Below are 20224 nucleotides of genomic sequence, written 5' to 3'. Positions count from 1 at the left end.
AAAAGCTTTAATTTTGATGAAGTCAAATGAACAAGAGATAAAATATGTGTTCAAACATTTATTTAGGCCCCAGTGTTATCATATTGGTGGCTAAGTTATCATTGCTATTCTTTGATTTAACACAGGCTTTTTTCCATTTTTAAGTGAGAGGGTCACTAAGCTCTGTTACCATTCAGGCACCATAATAAGATTATAGATTCTTAGTAGAGGATTTAAATCTAAAAACCTTTACATATAAGTTGCTGCAAAAACATCTTCCCAGTTACATGAGAAATGTTATTACTTGATTAAAACAGAAATTGGTATTCAAGAGCTTGATATAATTAGACCTATTGAACAACTTAATGAAAGTACCAAATAACTCTTAAGTTTCATCTTGGGGTCCTGAAGACATATACAACAACTATCCTCAGGGCTAGTTAAATTCATTCTTTACCTTTTTCATTCTTCTTGCTGATCTAGTTGTAAACCCTAATGTGCCCATCTAGTCTTTGCCATAAAAAATAAGATGGAGAAAATATGAAATATAGGAATTAATGGAACTCCAGGTTGATCCTGATATCAACAGTATATTAAAAGAATTATTAATACATGAATAATGATCTATTTGTCTAAGGATAGCAGGCATCTCCTAATATTTGCAGAGATAAATTTTTGTTCTACTAAACAATACAGAATGTGGAATGAAAAGCATTCAGCTCTAGTCAGAGCTTAGTGCTTAAGAAAGTGCCCCTTCAGCTCGTTTTCAGAATTTTATTTGGAAAATAGGTGGTTGAAGATCCAATGAACATGTATGATGACACATTTTAAAACAGAAACCAGTATCATCATTAAACAGACATTCCAGGATGACATTTAATGTTCTCTCCAAACACAAGTACCTTGGATGGATAAATGAAATTGCAGGGTGTGATGAAGATCTATCATCTCGCTCAACAGCACATGAAATATGTATGAGTCATCGCCTTGGTAATGTTCTTGAGATAAATATTAGCAGATATCTAAAAATAACCTTCACTTTTAAAACCTGAGGGTACAAAATAAATTTTAAGTAGATTCATCAATTACATTACAGTTAAATTTTTACAGAATTCAAAGAAGCATTCAAAGTTTTTAAAAGGAACAAATTTAGGTAAAAGTGAACAGAAAGGCATATTTGTTTTTAAAATTAGATGATCTGTTATATGAAAAAGATACTTGCACACTCATGTTTATAGCCGCACAATTCGCAATTACAAAATCACGGAACAAACCCAAATGCCCATCAATCAACGAGTGGATAAAGAAACTGTTATATATATATATATAATGGAATACTACTCAGCCATAAGAAGGAATGAATTAACACTATTCATAGTGACCTGGATGAGATTGGAAACTATTATTCTAAGTGAACTAACTTAGGAATGGCAAACCAAACATTGTATGTTCTCACTTATACGTGGGAGCTGAGCTATGAGGACGCAAAGGCATAAGAAAGATACAATGGACTCTGGGGACTCAGGGAAGAGTGGGAAAGGGGCAAGGGATAAAAGACTGTAAATATAGTGCAGTGTATACTGCTCAGGTGATGGGTGCACCAAAATCTCACAAATCACCACTGAAGAACTTACTCATGTAACCAAGCACCTCCTGTACCCCAATAACCAATGGGAAAAAAAAGAGCCAGAGAAAGAGAAATGGGGTTATAGAACAAGAGGAATGTAAACAAATGAATCTACTTACAGAAAAACAAAAGGCTAAAGCCCACAGTAAGAATCATCTTTTCTTCAAATCAGGGCAGAGGATATACAACAAAATAGGGCTCCTAAGATCGCAGGACTATCTTAGGGCTCTGATGAAAGAAGATGGGAGGGAAACAAGGGGAGACTGGCAGCCCTGCCAGTCACGTGATTAACTTAGCCATGACTCCCTGAGGCAAATGTCCTCAGTCAAGGAAACTGCTATTGCTATCATGATTTTGGTCCACAACCCACCTTGAACTAATACATTTGACAATGAAAATGAATTACTTTAAAAAAAAAAGAAGAAGAAGAAGGAAAGGAGAGAGGAGAGGAAGGGAAGGAGGAAAGAAAACTGCAAGCCTAATGATGGCATTCTTGGATATCCAATTGCTACAAAAGTAGTTCACCCTCCATTTCTATATCCGCTGGTCACAGATTGGTGTACTAGTCCATTAATCACATGTCATTCTTTGAGTGGCACTGTCTCACAGCACCTAGCACAGCTCCACGTACTTTGTTCTATTCAATAAATGGAATAAATGAAAATAAATAAATAAAAATAGATGATCTGGCCAGGCACAGTGGCCCATGCCTGTAATCCCAGCACTTTGGGAGGCCGAAATAGGAGGATCAGTTGAGCCCAGGAGTCAAGACCAACCTGGGCAACATGGCATAAATCTACCTCTACAAAAAATACAAAGATTAGTCAGTTGTGATAGTGTGAGCATGTAGTCCCAGCTACTCAGAGACTGAGAAGTGGGAGGATTGCTTGAGCCCACTGAGCACTGTTGAGATGTTGAGGCTGCAGTGAGCCATAGGCATGCCTCTGCACTCCAGCCCAGGCAACAGAGCAAGACCTGTCTCAAAGAAAAAAAAAAAATAGATGATCTATTAAACTTGGCACACTGTGTAGGAAAGCAGGAACCCCTAGTAAGTTCTAATTTAATCTAAATCTATTGCTTCTATGATACAACATAATTATTCAAATACCATTATTTAAAAAGCAATTAAATCATTTATTGTATAATTGGGCTTATTCTTTGTTTAAATTTTGTATTTTCCCTGAATATCTTACTATTTCTATCTTCCTAAAAGTCATGGTTTCCTATGAAACGAGACAATGCCAGATTCATAGTATTGTAGTATTAGACAAAAAAAATCATAAAGATATGAAAAATTCATAAAGATATTGGCCCTTAAGAAGTCAATATAAATAATATCCACAATTAGACTGAAAGGATTTAAACAGATAGTTCATGGTTGATGAAATGCTTTAATAAGCACATTCACTGAAATATTTTATTTTCTATATAATATTGGGTCCTAGATTTCCTTTGGCCAGTTGACGAATTTTATTTCATTCTAATGTAAACCACAATGTGTTTTTTTGTGCTTTCTTCCCAGAAGGTATGCAAATTCTAAAGTATTAGGAAAAAATAGGTAAATAATAATAAAAAGTTCTCATGATACCACTACTAGATACAGGCTTAGTTTCATGTTTGTATAGCACCTCTAAATGTTCTCTTTGTCTAACAAAAGGATTCTTGATTTCTGAGATAAATTCTTACAATTTTTTTACACGTTAAAAAAAAGAAGAAAACCAAAGGAGAGCCTGATTAAAGAAAAAAAGGCCTACACCTAAATTGGGCTTCAGAATTTGACAAGTATAGAGGTATATTCAGATAATTCTATGTGAGGATCATACATGAATCCTCAAAACTACAGTTTTCTCCCTCCAACCCTCGAGAAGCTTAGTATAAACCCAGGGAAAGAGTAAACTCAATGAAAGATGCTATTATTTTTGTAGAAGAATATGTAGATAGATGATTAGATAGATAGATAGATAGATAGATAGATAGATAGATAGATACATAGATACATAGATAGATAGATAGATAAATAGATAGATAGATAAAGTCCCTTCACTTTTCTCTGGTGGAAAATGGACTGAACTTCTGCAATTTCAATAATTACATGGAATTTAAAACTACTAGATGAGTGATTTTGCTGTAAATAGAGAAATAAAAACGATACTCTCTGCAGAACTGTCAACATATTCAGAGCAAGTTCTGTGTTCGATTTAACTTAGCATCCCATGGAGCAGGGTTCAGCAAACTACAGCCCACAAGCCAAATCTAGCCCACTACCTATTTTGGTAAAAAAAAAATTTATTAGAATACATGTGGCCATGCTTATTTGTTTACGTACTGCACATGTCTGCTTTCATGGAACAAGGGCAGAGCTGAGTAGTTGCAACAGAAACTTTATGATCTACAAAGCCTAAAATGCATATAGTTACATTGCACAATGATATTTTGGTCAAGAAGAGACCACATACATGACTGTGTTCCCATGAGATTATAATGGAGCTTCTCTATACACGTGTACCCTGTTTATCTTTTCTATGTTTACATATGTTTTGATACACAGATACCAATGTGATACAGTTGCCTGCAGTATCCAGCACAGTAACATGCTGTTCAGGTTTGTATCCTAGAAGCAACAGACTATTCCATATAGCCTAGGTGTAAAATGGGCTATGCCATCTAGGTTTGTGTAAGTACACTCTATGAAGTTTGCACAATGATGAAATCACCTAGCAATGCATTTCTCAGAACATATTCCGATTAGTAAGCAACTCATGACTATATTATGGAGACTTTTACAGAACAAGTTTGCCAATCCCTATCCTAGAGCTCAATATGCTTAAGAGGTTTAATTCATTGACTGACAGGCAAGGAACTATTATCTATATTACATGTTGATTTCCTATGTTCTGAAAAAATATATTTGTAAAAATCAGATTAGCCTTGCTTTACAAGGACCTTCTCTGAGGCAGCTGATTCCTGGGCTGCCCAAACAACCCAACCAAGAAAAATAGCAATTGCTCTTGTCTGAGATTTGATGCCACCGTCAGTTGTAGGGTACAGAAACATACAAAAAGTCTTGCCATACATTGGTTACAGAACACCCACTTTCCAGAGACACCGCATTAGAAAGCACATACCAATCATCAACTGTCAGTGCTTTAATTTTGACATGAAGTGAATCAAGAGTACAGTATATGTCAAAGTCTGAAAGATCCAACAAGAACACATCAGTACATTTCTGTCTTAGGAAACAGTTCAGAATCATCTTCCTAGAGAGAAAAAAAATATATATATATATGAGATCTAAGAGAAATCTTAGAAACAGAAGCAAGGCAGCAAAGTCAGGAGACCAGAGCCTGAGTAGCAGGAAACTGAGCAACAAGGAAGCCAACAGGGGAAAAGTTGCTCTGGGCCCAATTCCTCTAGCAAAAGTCCTTTGTAAGTACTAAAACTCACAACAGCAGGTAGGGAAGCTTAATCTGGGACTCCTGCTCTAAGCCAGAATAATCAAGGGGCTGAAGTAGTTCCTAAGAAGAGGACATTTTCTAGCCATAGGCAGAAGGAAAATCAAACTCACTGGAGGAAATGGTCATGCTTAAAGCATGAAAACAGAAAAATGTAAAAATAAACCAATAGAAAAAGACAGCATACATACTAACCAGAGGAAAATGTGTATTAATATAGCTTCATTAGATATAATGGAAAATGGGAAGGGGCAAGTTCTAACTTACCTAAGAATGCCAACTAATAGAAGGAACGATTGAATGGGGGCAAAGGTGGGGCAGAAATTAATATTTGCAGCCACCACATTAATAATTACTTGGAACAAAAATCAGTGGATGCTAAAACTAGTAAAAATTTGACAAGAAACAGGAATTTTTTGGTTTCAATAGCTTTGGGGGTACAAGTGATTTTTTTGTTAGATAGATGAATTAGATAGTGGTGAATTCTGAGATTTTAGTGCACCCAGGACGAAGTAGTGTACATTGTACCTAACATGTCATGTTTTATTCCTAGCACCCCTCCCAACTTCCCCCCCTTCTGAGTCTCTAAAGTCCATTATATCACTCTGCATGTCTTTGTGTACTAATAGCTTGGCTCCCACTTATAAGTGAGAACAGAGGGTTTTTAGTTTGCCACTCATGTGTTACTTCACTTAGAATAATTGCCTCCAGCTCCATCCAAGTTGCTGCAAAAGACATTATGCCATTCCTTTTAATGACCAAGTTGTATTCCATGGTATATATATGGACCACATTTTTTTTTACCACTTATTTGTCAGTGGGGACTTAGGTTGGTTCCACATCTTTGCAATTGTGAATTGTGTGGCTATAAGCATACATGTCTTCTTCATATAATGACTTATTTTCCTTTGGGTAGATACCAAGTAGTAAGATTGGTAGATCAAATAGATTTACTTTTAGCTCTTTAAGGAATCTCCATATTGAAGAAATAGGATATTTAAGCATCCTCCCAACAAAATACTATTTTTTGCCTCTGATAAATAACTTTATAATAAATAACAAATAACTTTACAACATGACAGGTACCACCTTAACCAAATGCTTTTATAGGAGGTCTTGATATCTAGTGCTCCATTTTAAATATTGATTCGTGTTATACCATTGATTCCATTCCATTGATTCATATTATACCAAATATAACATGAATCAGTGAAATGTTAAAAATATTTTTCCTCTTAGCTATTGATTCAAATTAAAGTAAGAAATTACTTGGCTGACCAATCAATCCTCTGGAACTAATCAGGCTGATGAATTTTTGCATTCTGACGAGTTAGGAAGTTTGACTTCTTTTTAAATTATAAAGATGGAAGCATGATTTTGGAAACTTGTCCAAATAGTGGTTGTCAGCTAAAAAAAAAAAAAAAAAACTGTGCCACTGCACTCTAGCCTGGCGACAGAATGAGACTCCATCTCAAAAAAAAAAAAAAAATGCAGTTCATTCGTTCGACACACACATTGAGCCTGTCAACAAAAACCATCTCTTTGAACAAATGTCTGAAATGTATGATTTATACTGCTTGGTTATCCACACCCAAAAAAATCACAGCAACAAGGAGATGAACTAAAGCTAACTCCAAGAGAGCCTTCATGATACCAGATCCAAAGCAACGACCTCTCAGGATGCAGACCACAAAATGAAGCCCACCCGCTGCCTCGTGTGACTTTATAGCTCGCAATGAACTCAGGCGCTGCATATGCACACCTTCTAATGCTTTACCATGTACTCAGCCCAATTTTCTAAAAATCCTAGCCTTTCCTGATTACCTGGGCTCTAAAGTTCAAGAGAGTAGGTAAAGTAAGCATGAAAATTGTGCTCAGCGGTCTGTCTCTTTTTTAGGTCTATGGTAGTGACAGAAAAGTAAATGTGTATAATTTCATGCCATGTTTTTTTTTTTTTAATTTTAGGATCTGTTATTGTGGAGGTAATTTGAGCAATAAGAGGTGACCCCACCTGACTTACTGATGTGCCTCAACCTTCTACCCACCTTTTTTTATATTCAGCATTTCAGCAATCCATCTTATCCCTCCACCTGTACACTAGTTTGGATTTTTTTGCAATTTGATAATTTATCATAAATAGCTGTAGTGATTATTATAAATGTTTGGGACTTTTTACTATCATATGATAGTAATGCAGGCAGTTTTTATTTAAGGACACAACTCTGAAGCCAAAATTTCTTAATCATTTCTTAAACATCTGGATCTCTTTAAAAAGTATTCAGAAATTCATGGTAATCTATAAAAAAAAAACTATTACCATGTGCAGGTACTTATCTTATACACTAGTTTCTGTCTCCACTTTCCCCTACAATGACCCCATTTCTATTTTTCTCTTTACAGCCATACTCCTAGAAAAAGCCACTTGTACTCATACCTTTGGGTTTCTTTCTTCTTATACTTCCTTAAAGCTGATCCAACCAATTTTCACCCACACCTCTCCACCAAAACTGTCTTTTATCAAAGTCATCAATGCCCCTCACATTGCTGGATCTAATGGACAACTCTTAGTTCTCATCCCACTTAACTTTTCAGCAACAGAAGATACAGCTGACAACTCCACTTGCACGGCTCCCAGGACCCCACTCTGCCCTGGTTTTACTTCCAATTGACCTTACTGTCTTCTCTTTGGCTCATTCAAAGGTTCTGCCTTCTCTCAGCAACCTCTTAACATTGGATATGCCAAGGCCCAAACCTTGGACTGATTATCTTCATTTTTCCCACTTCTTTGCTTTGAACTCATGCAATCTTACTGGCTTTAAGTATTAGTATGTACTGATGAATCCTAATGTTCTACATCCAGTCTGGACCTTCTCCCTCTGAACTCTAGACCTCTATATTCAACTACTCACTTGCTATCTCCTCTTGGAGATCTAAGCAGCATCTTAAACATGGCATTTTCAAAATAAGGTTTCCGAACCAACATCTTCCACATTTTTATCCAAGATAGTAGCATCTCCCACTTTGTAGTAGCTCATAAATCCTAAACTCTCCAGATTCCTCTAACATACTTCATATCTAGCTGTCTGCAAATCTTTAGATCAATTGACCTGAACTCTTCCTATGAAGTCCATGCTACATCTAAACCAGGGTTCTCATCCTCAGTGCTATTGACTCTGGGCCCGGAAAACTCTTTGTCATCAGTGGCTGTCTTAGGCACTGTAGATGTTCAGCAGCATCCCTGGGTCTATACAGATGCCAGTAGCACACTAACACCATCACTGTAATGAACAAAGCTGCTTCCAGATACATCCCCCAGAGGGCAAAATTGCCCCTAGCTGAGGACCATTGGCCTTGTAGTCATCACTACCTAATCCTTCTCCCTACTTCAGTCCCTGCTTCCTCTTGGTATCCATTCTCCATTCAGCAGCCAGGGTGATCCTGATCATAAAAATCCAAGTCAGATCACGTCACTCCTCCATTTGGAGCTTTCCAGGGGGTGCCCATCTTATTTCAAACAAAAGCCAAGTGTGTCAATCAACTTTGAGACATTAGATGAGGTACTCCACTCATTGTTTTAGATGTTTCAGTTGTTGTTTTAAGACCTCACCTGTATGACTTTCCCTCTCCAATCATGCTGGCCTTGTTCTGCAAACACTCAGTGACTTTACATCAGCTGTTCCCATATTCTTTTTTTTAAATTTTATTATTATTATACTTTAAGTTTTAGGGTACATGTGCGAACGGCCTTCCCTCCAGGATCTGCAGGGCTCATTCTCTCACTTCCTTGAGTTCTTTCCTCAATCATCACCTTGGAGGGATCCCTTCCCTGATGCCATATTAAGGACCACAACCCTCACCCAAGTATTCCCTATCTTCTTACTCTGCCTCTGTTCCCTAAGGTGCATTTACTCTTTCTTAAAATACCATAGAGTATTTTTTTGTGTATACTCTGCCTCCTCCTACTAAAGTGTGAACTCCATGAGGGATTCTTTGTGGAATAAATGAATGATTAGGCACTGTTACCAGGACCAACCACAACTAAGCCTTAGCTAAGGGCATGAATCAGCAACTGAGAAGAGTTAGTAACTGTACCCTTAAAAACCTATTTCTAATGAGCATTGAAGCTTAAAATTACATACAAGTCAGTCTTGCAATAACTAGAAACAGATATATGGTAGTATAAACTTTATTCATAAATAAAACTTCATGAAGTTAAGAGCAGTGGCAGTTCCTATTTTAAAAAGGGAATAGTGGAAGGCAGCCTGCATTTTATTTAAAATCACAATTTAGGTTTTTCAGATGGATAACAGTTGAGAGCATTAAATCCCCTTCCTGCTTCTCAGATTTTCACAAAATAGCACATTAAATCCTCAGTCCTAAGCAATCATGGCAGAGATTCCAAATTGCCTCTCAATATCAAAGGGGACAGAACAGTTTCTTCTCTTGCAATAAAGGTACTCATTTGATGAACAAGGGAGTGTAGCAGTCAGATTCTTACCGAAATGGAAGAAAGACAGTAAAATATACGTCCCAATGTAAACATTACTTCCCTACTTCTAAGAGCCTGTTATTAATAAGTAAAGCAAAGTATATGTATGGAAATGAAGGAGAAGGTGTAAGTGGGAGGTAAGGGAGGAGAAGAAAGAAAGTATATGTTCTGTCCTTGAGACTAATCCTTAAGTGTTTAATGATTCAAGTGTGATGTGTGTATAAGTGAATAAGGATACTTTTGCCCTCTAAGCTATGAAATACATCCCAAATGTTCTAGGTATCCTGTTTACTCTCTATTAAACACAGCTCCATCCTTTTATTAATAGCCAGATATTAACGTGTGTGGATTTTTCATAATATACCTTCATATGGGGCTCAAGAATGAAAAACTGTACTACCTTACAGTCATTTGGTACTTTCTGGAAAAAGTTGCAACACAGACTTATGACACTTCTGAGTTCACTTTCCCAGGGATCATCAACATATCTAAGCCACTTTGTAGGCTCAGTGTTAATACTCATTTATTACAATTCAGAACTTTATTGATATTGAAATTGATAGGTATTTTCTTTTTAAGTTAATTATAGTATTTCACATAATACCCAAAATGGATAGCTCTTAGTTATATGGGGTTCCCAGTTAGTAACAGATTATCAAGACCACCATGATCAATAAAATCTCCAACAAACATAGGAAATCATGAATTTGCATTCTTGAACCAGAAACATTTTAGGCACAATGCACCTTAACACAACTGTGTGCCATTTCCTTGACAATTGTATTGACTGGTATCTAGGACATACCTGGACAAAAATCATAAGACGCCAGTTTTAAAGGGTTCTTACCAAGATTGTGTTGCAGAAGTTACTGCCCATGTCTTCATTCGCAATGTGTATCCTCACCTCTATCTCCCATTCATTAACATTGTCAGTTTCCCCATCTCTCATTTCAACTGCATTTAAAAGATGATGCTGACTAAAATAAGAGAAGATAGAAAAATATCACATAGTGGTTAAGATCTACTCAGATCCTAGCATTTACAAGGCTGAACTTGGGGCCAAATTCCTGTTATTAGTGGATGTATTGATTTCTGCTTCCCACCACCACTCCCCAACACACCCCACCCCAGAACATCACAGGCAGTATTTGTGGTGCTAAGAAGCAAAGACTTAAAAAACAGACTTCTGGGTTCACTTCTTGATTCCACCATCTACCAGCAAATGATGTTGACCAAGTAACTTAATTTCTCTGTTTCAATTTTCTCATCCTGAATTTGGCATAATAGTATCTACCACCATAGCTGGGTGCCTATAGTCCCAGCTATGTGGAGACTGAGGAGAGAGACTTCCTTGAACCCAGAAGTTCAAGATCGGCCTGAACAAAATAAGGAGGCTCAACCACTTAAAAATAAAAAAATAAAGAAGAATAATATCTACCTCATTGAGTTAGCAGAAGGAAAAAATACATTCATACAAGCACAGTGTAGGCATATGGTAAGTGATTAATAAATGTTAGCTGCTATTATAATTATCTGTGGGAAGAGCTCTATGTAATATGGCTCTTCTGTAATTACTCAGGGAAAAAAAAATTTCAGTTCAGGATTTTAACCAGAAAAACCTAATTGAAAAATTGTCCAAAGTCCTGCCAAATACGTCACACTTTTGCTAAGACCTAATCAAAATGGTTGTTAATTTTCTAAATTGTTTTATTTTTAGTTTTTGTGGGTACATAGTAGATAGATAGATAGATAGATATGGTACACGAGATATTTTGATACAGGCATATAATATGAAATAAGCACTTAGACTTTCTCAAGATGTCAATTAATAAAAAAAAAAAAAAGACCCAATCTTAACCCACAAATCCTGTTTTAAGATGTCTCTCTCCCAGCACTGTCAGCCCTGCATAGTACATGCTGATCTTGACAACCTGATGAGTTCAGTGTCTTTTAGACTTCATTATGCTTTCTCTATTGCCTTCAGGAAACTTGCATATGGGTTCAAGTTTAAATAACTTAAATAACTTGATTTGGTTGGTGAAAACCTATCAGGTTTTCAGGGACCCTGACACTTATATAGAAAAATAACTCATCATTTCATTTTTCAATAATATTCCTAGTATTCCTATGTTCTAGGGGACAGTTGTAACAACTTTTGAAGAATACAAGGCCAAGTGATATGGTTTGGAATCTGTGTCCCCACTCGAATCTCATGTTCATTGTAATCCCCAATATTGGAGGTGGAACCTGGTGGGAGGTGATGGGGTCACGGGGGTGGACCCTTCATGAATGGTTTAGCACAGCAGTCCCCAAACGTTTTGGCACCAGGGGCCAATTTTGTGGAAGACAATTTTTGCACTGATAGGGGGTGATGGTTTGGGGATGCAACTGTTCCACCTCAGATCACCAGGCATTAGATTCTCATAAGGAGTGCGCAACCTAGATCCCTCACATGCGAAATTCACAATAGGGTTCGTGCTCCTATGAGAATCCAGTGCCACTACTAATCTGAGAGGAGGTACAGCTCAGGTGGTAATGCTGGCTTGCCGCTCACCTCCTTCTGTGCTGCCAGGTTCCTGACAGGCAAGGGACCACTACATGTCCATGGCTCAGGGGTTATGGACCCCTAGTTTAGCACCATCCCTTTGGTGCTGGTCTCATGATACAGTTCTCGGGAGATGTGGTTTTTTAAAAGTGTGCAGCACCTCCCCCGACCACTTCCTCCTGCTCCAGCCATGTGAGTATGCCTGATCCAGCTTTGCCTTCTGTTGCCTTCCATTGCCTTCCGCCATGAGTAAAAACTCTGAGGTCTCCCCAGCCATGCTTCCTGCACAGCTTGCAGAACAATGAGCCAATTAAACTTCTTTTCTTATAAATTACCCAGTCTCTGGCATTTCTTTTTTTTTTTTTTTTTTTTTTGAGACGGAGTCCTGCTCTGTCGCCCAGGCTGGAGTGCAATGGCATCATTTCAGCTCACTGCAAGCTTTGCCTCCTGGGTTCACGCCATTCTGCTGCCTCAAGCTCCCAAGTAGCTGGGACTACAGGCGCCCCCCCACCACGCCCAGCTAATTTTTTTTTTTTTTTGTATTTTTAGTAGAGACGGGGTTTCACCGTGTTAGCCAGGATGGTCTCGATCTTCTGACTTCATGATCCTCCCACCTCGGCCTCCCAAAGTGCTGGGATTACAGGTGTGAGCCACCGTGCCCAGCCGGCATTTCTCTTTATAACAATGCAACAGAGGACTAAGACACCAAGGATCAAGAGATCTGTGTTCCCATTAGGGTTTGGTGTCTCCCCCACTCCCATAACTGGTTGTACCATTTAACCTTTCAGGTTTGGGATTTTTATCTGGACAGTAAATGAAGCCAGGGGCTAGGACAGGGGTCTGGCATTCCATACTCACTTGTGGACAACACACGACAGAGGCATTTCAGATCGGACTGTAGAGTCTCTTGAGATATACTTGATTTTAGTTTTAAGCAGAAGAACTTGCTGGAGAGGCTACAAGACAAAGAGAGGTTTTAAACCCATGTTTGTCTCAAGTATCTCAGGAAACTTACAGGCATTTAAATAGGAATTTATAGATACATCAAGCTCTCTAAAAATGGTCACACTCTCACTCAACTATAAATAGCATCTGTTCACAGGAAACAGGACCATTTTCCAAACTGACAGATGGGTTAAAATCTGGCACAGTGCTTGCACATAAAAGGCAAGCAATACTTGTTAGTTAAAAGAGAAAGGAGCTTTGTGATTCACATTCAAGAAAGCAATTGACACCTCTTTATGAGACACACAGTTGTAGTGATACATTGCTTATTCAAAGCGAGCATAGGCTTTGAGATCATATGAATCACATTTGGAATCTTGGAGCTGCCTCTATTCATCATGAATCCTTGGAAACCGTGTTTAAACAATTAAGTCTGTTTTCTTATTTCTAAAAAAAGCAATAATTATGGTGGTAAAGAATAATAGTGATTAAGTTATCAGCATATAGTAAATACCTAACAGGAAAAATAGCTGTTTTCAGGGGGGTGGGGTGGAATGGAGTTAAGACAATTAATAGTAAAATATTTTTCTAAGAACATTTAGCATATGGTTCCCAATATAAGGCCCAGTCTTTGACAGCATAGGAGGATATGATGATTCAGAGATACCCATATTCATTATATAATTTTAAATGTTCCCATCTCAGATATATCCTGCTCTCGTTGGATAATTTGAAAATATAAGCATAGATAAAATGAAATTAACATACTACCACCACCTAGATTATTCAGTTAACATTTTAATATTCCCTGCCCTCCCCAAGTTTATATCAAGGTTGATAGTGCCCCCCTAATACCTGCTGTGGTGTATTAGACCCGTAATGTGCTTCCCAGATCCCCTAAGGGCTTGTTGACCCAGCTGCTAGGAATGCTGTTACCAAATAGCCTTCAGCCTTCAGCTCTCACCCACTCCAGGAATTGTGTAGCTGCTGAGGGCTGTCTTACCCCTGGCCACACCCCTCTCCCAGGGTGGCCCACTTCTGATCACCTACCCAGCAGGAATGTGAAGCCCTGTGCAGGGTCAGCCAAAGCTGTCTCTGAGCCTGCATCACAGCTCAGCTTTGCCCTTTGCCCAATCTTCTTTCTCCCAAAAACACTTCTTAATAAATATTCCGCACACTCAACTCTACCTCAAATTTTGCTTTTGCTTTCTGTGTTACCCAATCTGTGGAATTTATCTAAACCTGATCAAGTTCTATTACTTCTCTTAGCGTTTTATTTGGGATAATGAAAAAAATAAGTAATATCATAGCAAGATTTTACTAACTTTAAAAACTTTTTAAATTAAGTCAAAATTCCAGTTATACTTTTATCAGTGATATGCACAATGACTTAGTTAACCCAAAATATCTGGTGAGTAGGGGCTAGGGCTGGGAGATTACTGAATATTTACTTTGAAAAGGCTTCTGATGCTTGATTAGTGTTACTCCCTCATTCTGGTCGCAATTGACCAAACTTCATGAATTATAATAAATAATTAGTTAGAGAAACTGTTGAAAAACTTTCTGACGCATGGAAAATACTTTCTTCCTTCAAAACCTTCAACTCTCCCGCCTGCTCCATCACTAAATGAATAATTAGTGTTTGCAATTACCACCTAACAAGAAAAAAGCATTTAGCATCTCCTTTCTTAACTGCTTCTGTCCTAAATGTGATCATTAAAGAGTCTAGCCATATTACAAATAGACACTTAATGACTTCTAGTTTGTAGGTATGTTGAAGGAACCATAAGACACTTGGGTTTTTTTGTTGTTGTTTTTTTTATTCTTTAAGTTTTAGGGTACATGTGCACAACGTGCAGGTTTGTTACATATGTATACATGTGCCATGTTGGTGTGCTGCACCCATTAACTCGTCATTTAACATTAGGTATATCTCCTAATGCTATCCCTCTCCCCTCCCCCCACCCCACAACAGGCCCCATGAAGCTAGAAACCATCATTCTTAGCAAACTATCACAAGGACAAAAAACCAAACACCGCATGTTCTCACTCATAGGTGGGAATCGAGCAATGAGAACACATGGACACAGGAAGGGGAACATCACACACCTGGACACTTGGGTTTTAAGTAAGATAGCCATTTCTTACTTGAGTTACAATACCACAGTCATGAGGATGGTAGAAAAACTCATAGTAGACATTTGGCAAAACATGGGTTACATGGCAGCCATCTCCTAGAAACACTTCATCGGGGTTCACATACAAATTGTAAAATATCGTCGGTTTAATCCTGGCAAAGAACCAAAACTGGGTGCAGTGTACTTGAATAGCTGAAAAGCAGAAAAAAGAAATTTTGTTAGTATGCAATTACATAGATCAGCTCAAAAAAATTTAGCATACCCTGTTAATACAAATGAAGAGCTCATCCCTTACTAAAACAAAATGTCTTAAGAGGTGAACAAGTTTGCAAAACATGGTCTCTGAATTATTACTTCATCCCCTAAAAATATCCACACATATACTCATCCTTCAAATACATTCTTTAGTGAATCTATATATAGGGGGGAAAAAATCAATACAAAATAAGATTTCATCTAACCCTCCAAAGTCACTTATTGTAGAGCTAGAATCACAAGACTATACCTATATTATAATGTTTATACTAAGTATAGAGCATTTTCTGTCTCCCTTGTTCAACTGAAGCTCTTTGAAGCAAGCCCTTCCATTTCTATGGAAGCAAGCAGTTTCCATTTTTATACCCACAGTTTCCTGATATATAAAGACTTGTCCACAAAACTCAAGCTAGCAAGTAGGCTTTTATAGAAATTGAGTGAAAACAGTGCTATCCTTTCCCTTCTATCTTGAAATATCTGGACATTAAGTTTTTTTACTCTGGAAATGGAAATAATTTTCTGATATAATCTGCTGCTTGAATTAGGTCCCAGGGAAAGAGAATTAGAACAAACTGGAAATTATGAGACTGGGTAGGCATGAGTTTTTTTGTTTTTGTTTTTTTAAGAGTAAGTTTGGCTATTCTTCTAGACTTCACTAAAGGAAAATTTTATCAGTTGCTCTTAAGATACTAGAAGGAGCCTGAGTTCTCAGGAGATACTGAAAACTCAGCAGAGAAACCTAAGCAATATAAATCTGCAATCCTTTCACAGAAGGGGCTATACATATTGCAAATAACTATATGAAAAGATGTTTAATATCATCAGCCATTATGGAAATCCAAATTCAAATCACAATATTACTACACACCTATCACAATGGCTAAGATGAATAATAGTGAAGACACCAAATGCTGGTGAGGATGCCGAGAAACTGGGTCACTCATACATTGCTGGGACAATGTGAAATGTATCAACCACACTAGAAAACAGTTTGTCAATTTCTTTAAAAACTAAACATACAACAACCATATGACTCAACAATTAAACTCTTCGGCATTTATCCCAGGGAAATAAAAATGTATGTTCACATAAAATGTACATAAATGGGCTGGGCGAGGTGGCTCACTCCTGTAATCCCAGCACTTTAGGAGGGCGAGGTGGGTGGATCACGAGGTCAGGAGTTCAAGACCAGTCTGACCAACATGGTAAAACCCCATCTCTACAAAAAATACAAAAATTAGCCAGGCATGGTGGCACGTGCCTGTAATCCTAGCTACTCAGGAGGCTGAGGCAGGAGAATCATGTGAACCTGGGAGGCAGAGGTTGCAGTGAGCCGAGATGGCGCCACTGCACTCCAGCCTGGGCGACAAAGGTAGACTCTGTCTCAAAAAAAAAAAGTACATAAATGCTAACAATAGCTTCATTTATAATAGTCAAAAACTGAAGACAGCCCAGATGTCTTTTGGTGGGTGAATGGTTAAACAAACCATGGTACAATCATGCCATGGAATTCCACTCAGCAATAAAAAGAATCAAGTATTGATACACGCAACATCTTGGATGAATCTTCAAGGAATTACGCTGAGTGAAAAAAAGCACCAATTCCAAAAGGTTACAAACTCTGAGCCCATTTATATAACACCCTTGAAATGACAAAATTGTAAAAATGGAGAACAGATCTGTGCTTGACAAAAATTAAGGAAAGCAGAGACAGAAGGTTTGGCATGAGTGGTTCAGGAGGAAAGTAGAAGTGGCTCTAAAAGTGGCATCCTGATTACAATAGAAATGTCTGTCCTTTGGCTACATCAATATTAATATCCCAATGTAATACTGTATTATATTTCTGCAAGATGTTACCATTGTGTGAAGCTGAATAAATAGTATAATTGATCTCTGTATTATTTCTTACACTGCATGTGAATCTACAATTACCTAAAAATAAGACGTTCCTTAAATGTAAAACCAGTTATTCATATCCACATTAGCAAAAAGTAAGACATCTGTGAGCACCAATTAGAATTAAAGAACAATTGAGCAAGAGAGTTACTTTTCAGATCTGTACCTGTGGCCTCACAGTCCCATTCCTAGATATGCACACACAAAAAGAAACCACTCAAATACAAACATTATTTGTAACAGCCCCACACTGGAAAAATTCTATCAACGTGAGAACAGAAACAATTTGCAATGCATTTATTCACTGGACTGCTAAATAGTAATTAAAATATACCAAAGCTACAAATGTAAATCTCCAAGTGATGGACAACAAAAAAGCTGTAGAATTCAATAGAAATAGAAGATAAATGCCTACGAAACATATTTACAGATCCACAAATTTGACGTAAAATTGTAAAACACACAGGAAAATGAATAATTACCAAACTCACATATGGGCAAAGAGGGAAGAGAATAGGATCAGGAATGACCACAGGGACTTCAACTCTACCTGAACTTTTACTTCTATTAGAAAATAAAATGTAAGCAAATGTAGCAAATTATGGATTTAATAAAGCTGAAGAGCGGGTCAGTGAATATTGATATTATTCCTTATAGTTACCTGCTTTTTTAAACTTAGTTATCCATTTAAATAGTTCCTAATAAAAGAAAGCATAATGAATACACTAAGATTCTAACATGTACCCATGTCAGGTCTAGGTTGTCTTGTTGAACGGGTAGCTTGACAAGTATACACAACCTTTCACTGCAATTCCGAAATCTTAACCTTAGAAATTGACAGCCCAGGCAGGAAGCAGTGGCTCACGCCTTTAATCCTAAAGCTTTGGGAAGCCAAGGTGGGAGGATTCCTTGAGGCCAAGAGTTGGAGACTAGCCTGGGCAACATAGCAAGTCTCTACAAAAAATTGTTTTTAAATTAGCAGTTCACAGCTGCAGTGAGCTACAATGGCACCACTGCACTCCAGCCTGAGTGACAAAGAAAGAAAGAAAACAAAAGAAAGAGAAAGAAGAGAAAGAGAAGAGAAAGGGAAAAAGAAAAGAAAGAGAAAGATGAGAAAGAGAAGGGGAAAGAAGAGAAAAAGAAAAAAGAGAAAAAGAAGAGAAAGAGAAAGAGGAAGGGAAGAGCAAGGGACGAGGAAGAGGGAACAGGAAGAGAAGAGGAAGAGAAAGGGAAGAGTAATAGAAAGGGAAGAGGAAGAGAAAGGGAAGAAAAAAAAGAAAAAGAGAGAAGGAGAGAAAGAAAAGAAAACAGAAAAAAGCATTCAGCACAGTGGCTCATGCCTGTTATACCAGCACTTTGGGAGACCGAGGTGGGCAGATCACTTGAGGCCAGGAGTTTGAGACCAGCCTGGCCAATATGGTAAAACCCCGTCTCTACTAAAAATACAAAAATTAGCTGGATGTGGTGGTGCACATCTGCAGTGCCAGCTACTTGGGAGGCTGAGGCACAAGAATCACATGAACCCGGGAGGCAGAGGCTGTAGTGAGCCCAGATCATACCACTGCACTCCAGCCTCGGTGACAGCGAGACTCTTGTCTCAAAAAAAAAGAAAGGAAGAAAAGAAGGAAAGGAGGAAGGAAGGGAAAGAAAAGAAAGAGGGAAGGAGAAGGGAACGAGGGAGAAAGAGAAAGGAAGAAAGAAGGGAGGAGAGAAAGAAAGGAAAAGAGAAAGAAAACAGAAAAAGAGGAAGAGAAACTGACAGCCCAAGTTTATACTCAGGGCTACCAATCATTCTGGTTTGCTCCGAACAGGAGGTTTTTGGGGCCGACGCAGGAAAAGTACTGGGAAAACCTGGACCACTGCTCACCTCACTTAGGGGGCACTGACTGCTCCCTCTGAAATGAAAAGGATCTATGAAGTATAAGGTAAAGAAACGCTAAGCCTTATAAGGCTTTCTTCCTGTATGTGACACACCACAGAGTCCCAAGTTCCTACCACCACCCACTCCTCTGCTTTCCAGGCCACTCCACACTCTATATTAAACCCACTTCAAGTACTTGAGCCCCAAGAATTGATATGGTCAGAATAAGATCAAAAGGAAAGGGGAGTTGGAGAAAGACAGTCTCAGGTTAGGGCACATTCCCTAGTCTCAGTGCCAGTATGCAGGAGAAAAACATGGTATCTCAAGATTGCACATCGAAAAGAGGCACCACCCCTCCATGTGTCCTTGGCTATTATTAAGATTCAACCAGACCACAACTGTAAAGAATCCAAAGCCACATCTTTCAGCTCTCTTTAAGAAACTTCTATTCCCCAAGTCATAAGTTATACCTGACCAGTCCCCAGCACAGGTCCATATCAAGGAATGCAGATAAAAGAGCCCTTTGAACCCCAGAATGGTCTTCATTTGCCCAGATTGAAAACAAAACCTCACTCAGGAAACAGGAAGTTGGGGAGAATAGATAGCCTTATATGCCAAAATGCCTGAAGCCACACACAGGTGTGGGTAATTAACTACAACTTTGGACAGCACACACGTGCCATAAATATAATTTTGTTTCATTTTCTAAGATGTTACACTTTTTACTCAAATGTCAAAAAACAAGAGCAAAGATAAAGCAAAATGTGCAATAGAAGTACAATAGAAGGCTTCACTTGTTTTAGAGTCCAAAGCATCAGATATAGTTATTTTTATGCACTAAGGTTTACTTTATTAAAACTTCCTAATATCCTATAACATCTGTCTCCACATCTGAACACGAAAGAAATAACTGGATGATAATTTACTTGTTCTGTGCATCTCAGAAGGCAAAGCCCTGAGAACATGGGAATTGAAAGATTTCATCTACTTTCACCTGTTTTCACCAACTAAACAGTGGTACTCAATAGATATCAGAA

At 38.0% G+C, this 20224-nt stretch overlaps 1 protein-coding gene across 1 annotated transcript; it reads right to left on the bottom strand.

Moving 5' to 3' along the window:
• Nucleotides 1-740: 740 nt before the first annotated feature.
• Nucleotides 741-19979, bottom strand: OOSP1 (oocyte secreted protein 1). Its single transcript, XM_054661745.2, has 5 exons — nucleotides 19658-19979; nucleotides 15186-15367; nucleotides 12951-13048; nucleotides 10395-10524; nucleotides 741-1027 (listed from the first exon to the last, which is right to left on the bottom strand). The coding sequence occupies exons 1-5, from the start codon at nucleotides 19731-19733 to the stop codon at nucleotides 959-961; spliced, it is 555 nt and encodes a 184-aa protein (XP_054517720.1). The 5' UTR covers nucleotides 19734-19979; the 3' UTR covers nucleotides 741-958.
• Between the last annotated feature and the right edge of the window lie 245 nt (nucleotides 19980-20224).

This window comes from Pan troglodytes, chromosome 9, assembly GCF_028858775.2.
Source record: "Pan troglodytes isolate AG18354 chromosome 9, NHGRI_mPanTro3-v2.0_pri, whole genome shotgun sequence".
Classification (NCBI taxonomy): Eukaryota; Metazoa; Chordata; class Mammalia; order Primates; family Hominidae; genus Pan; species Pan troglodytes.
The sequence above is the reverse complement of the archived record's forward strand: the minus strand, read 5'-3'. Positions and strand labels throughout refer to the sequence as shown.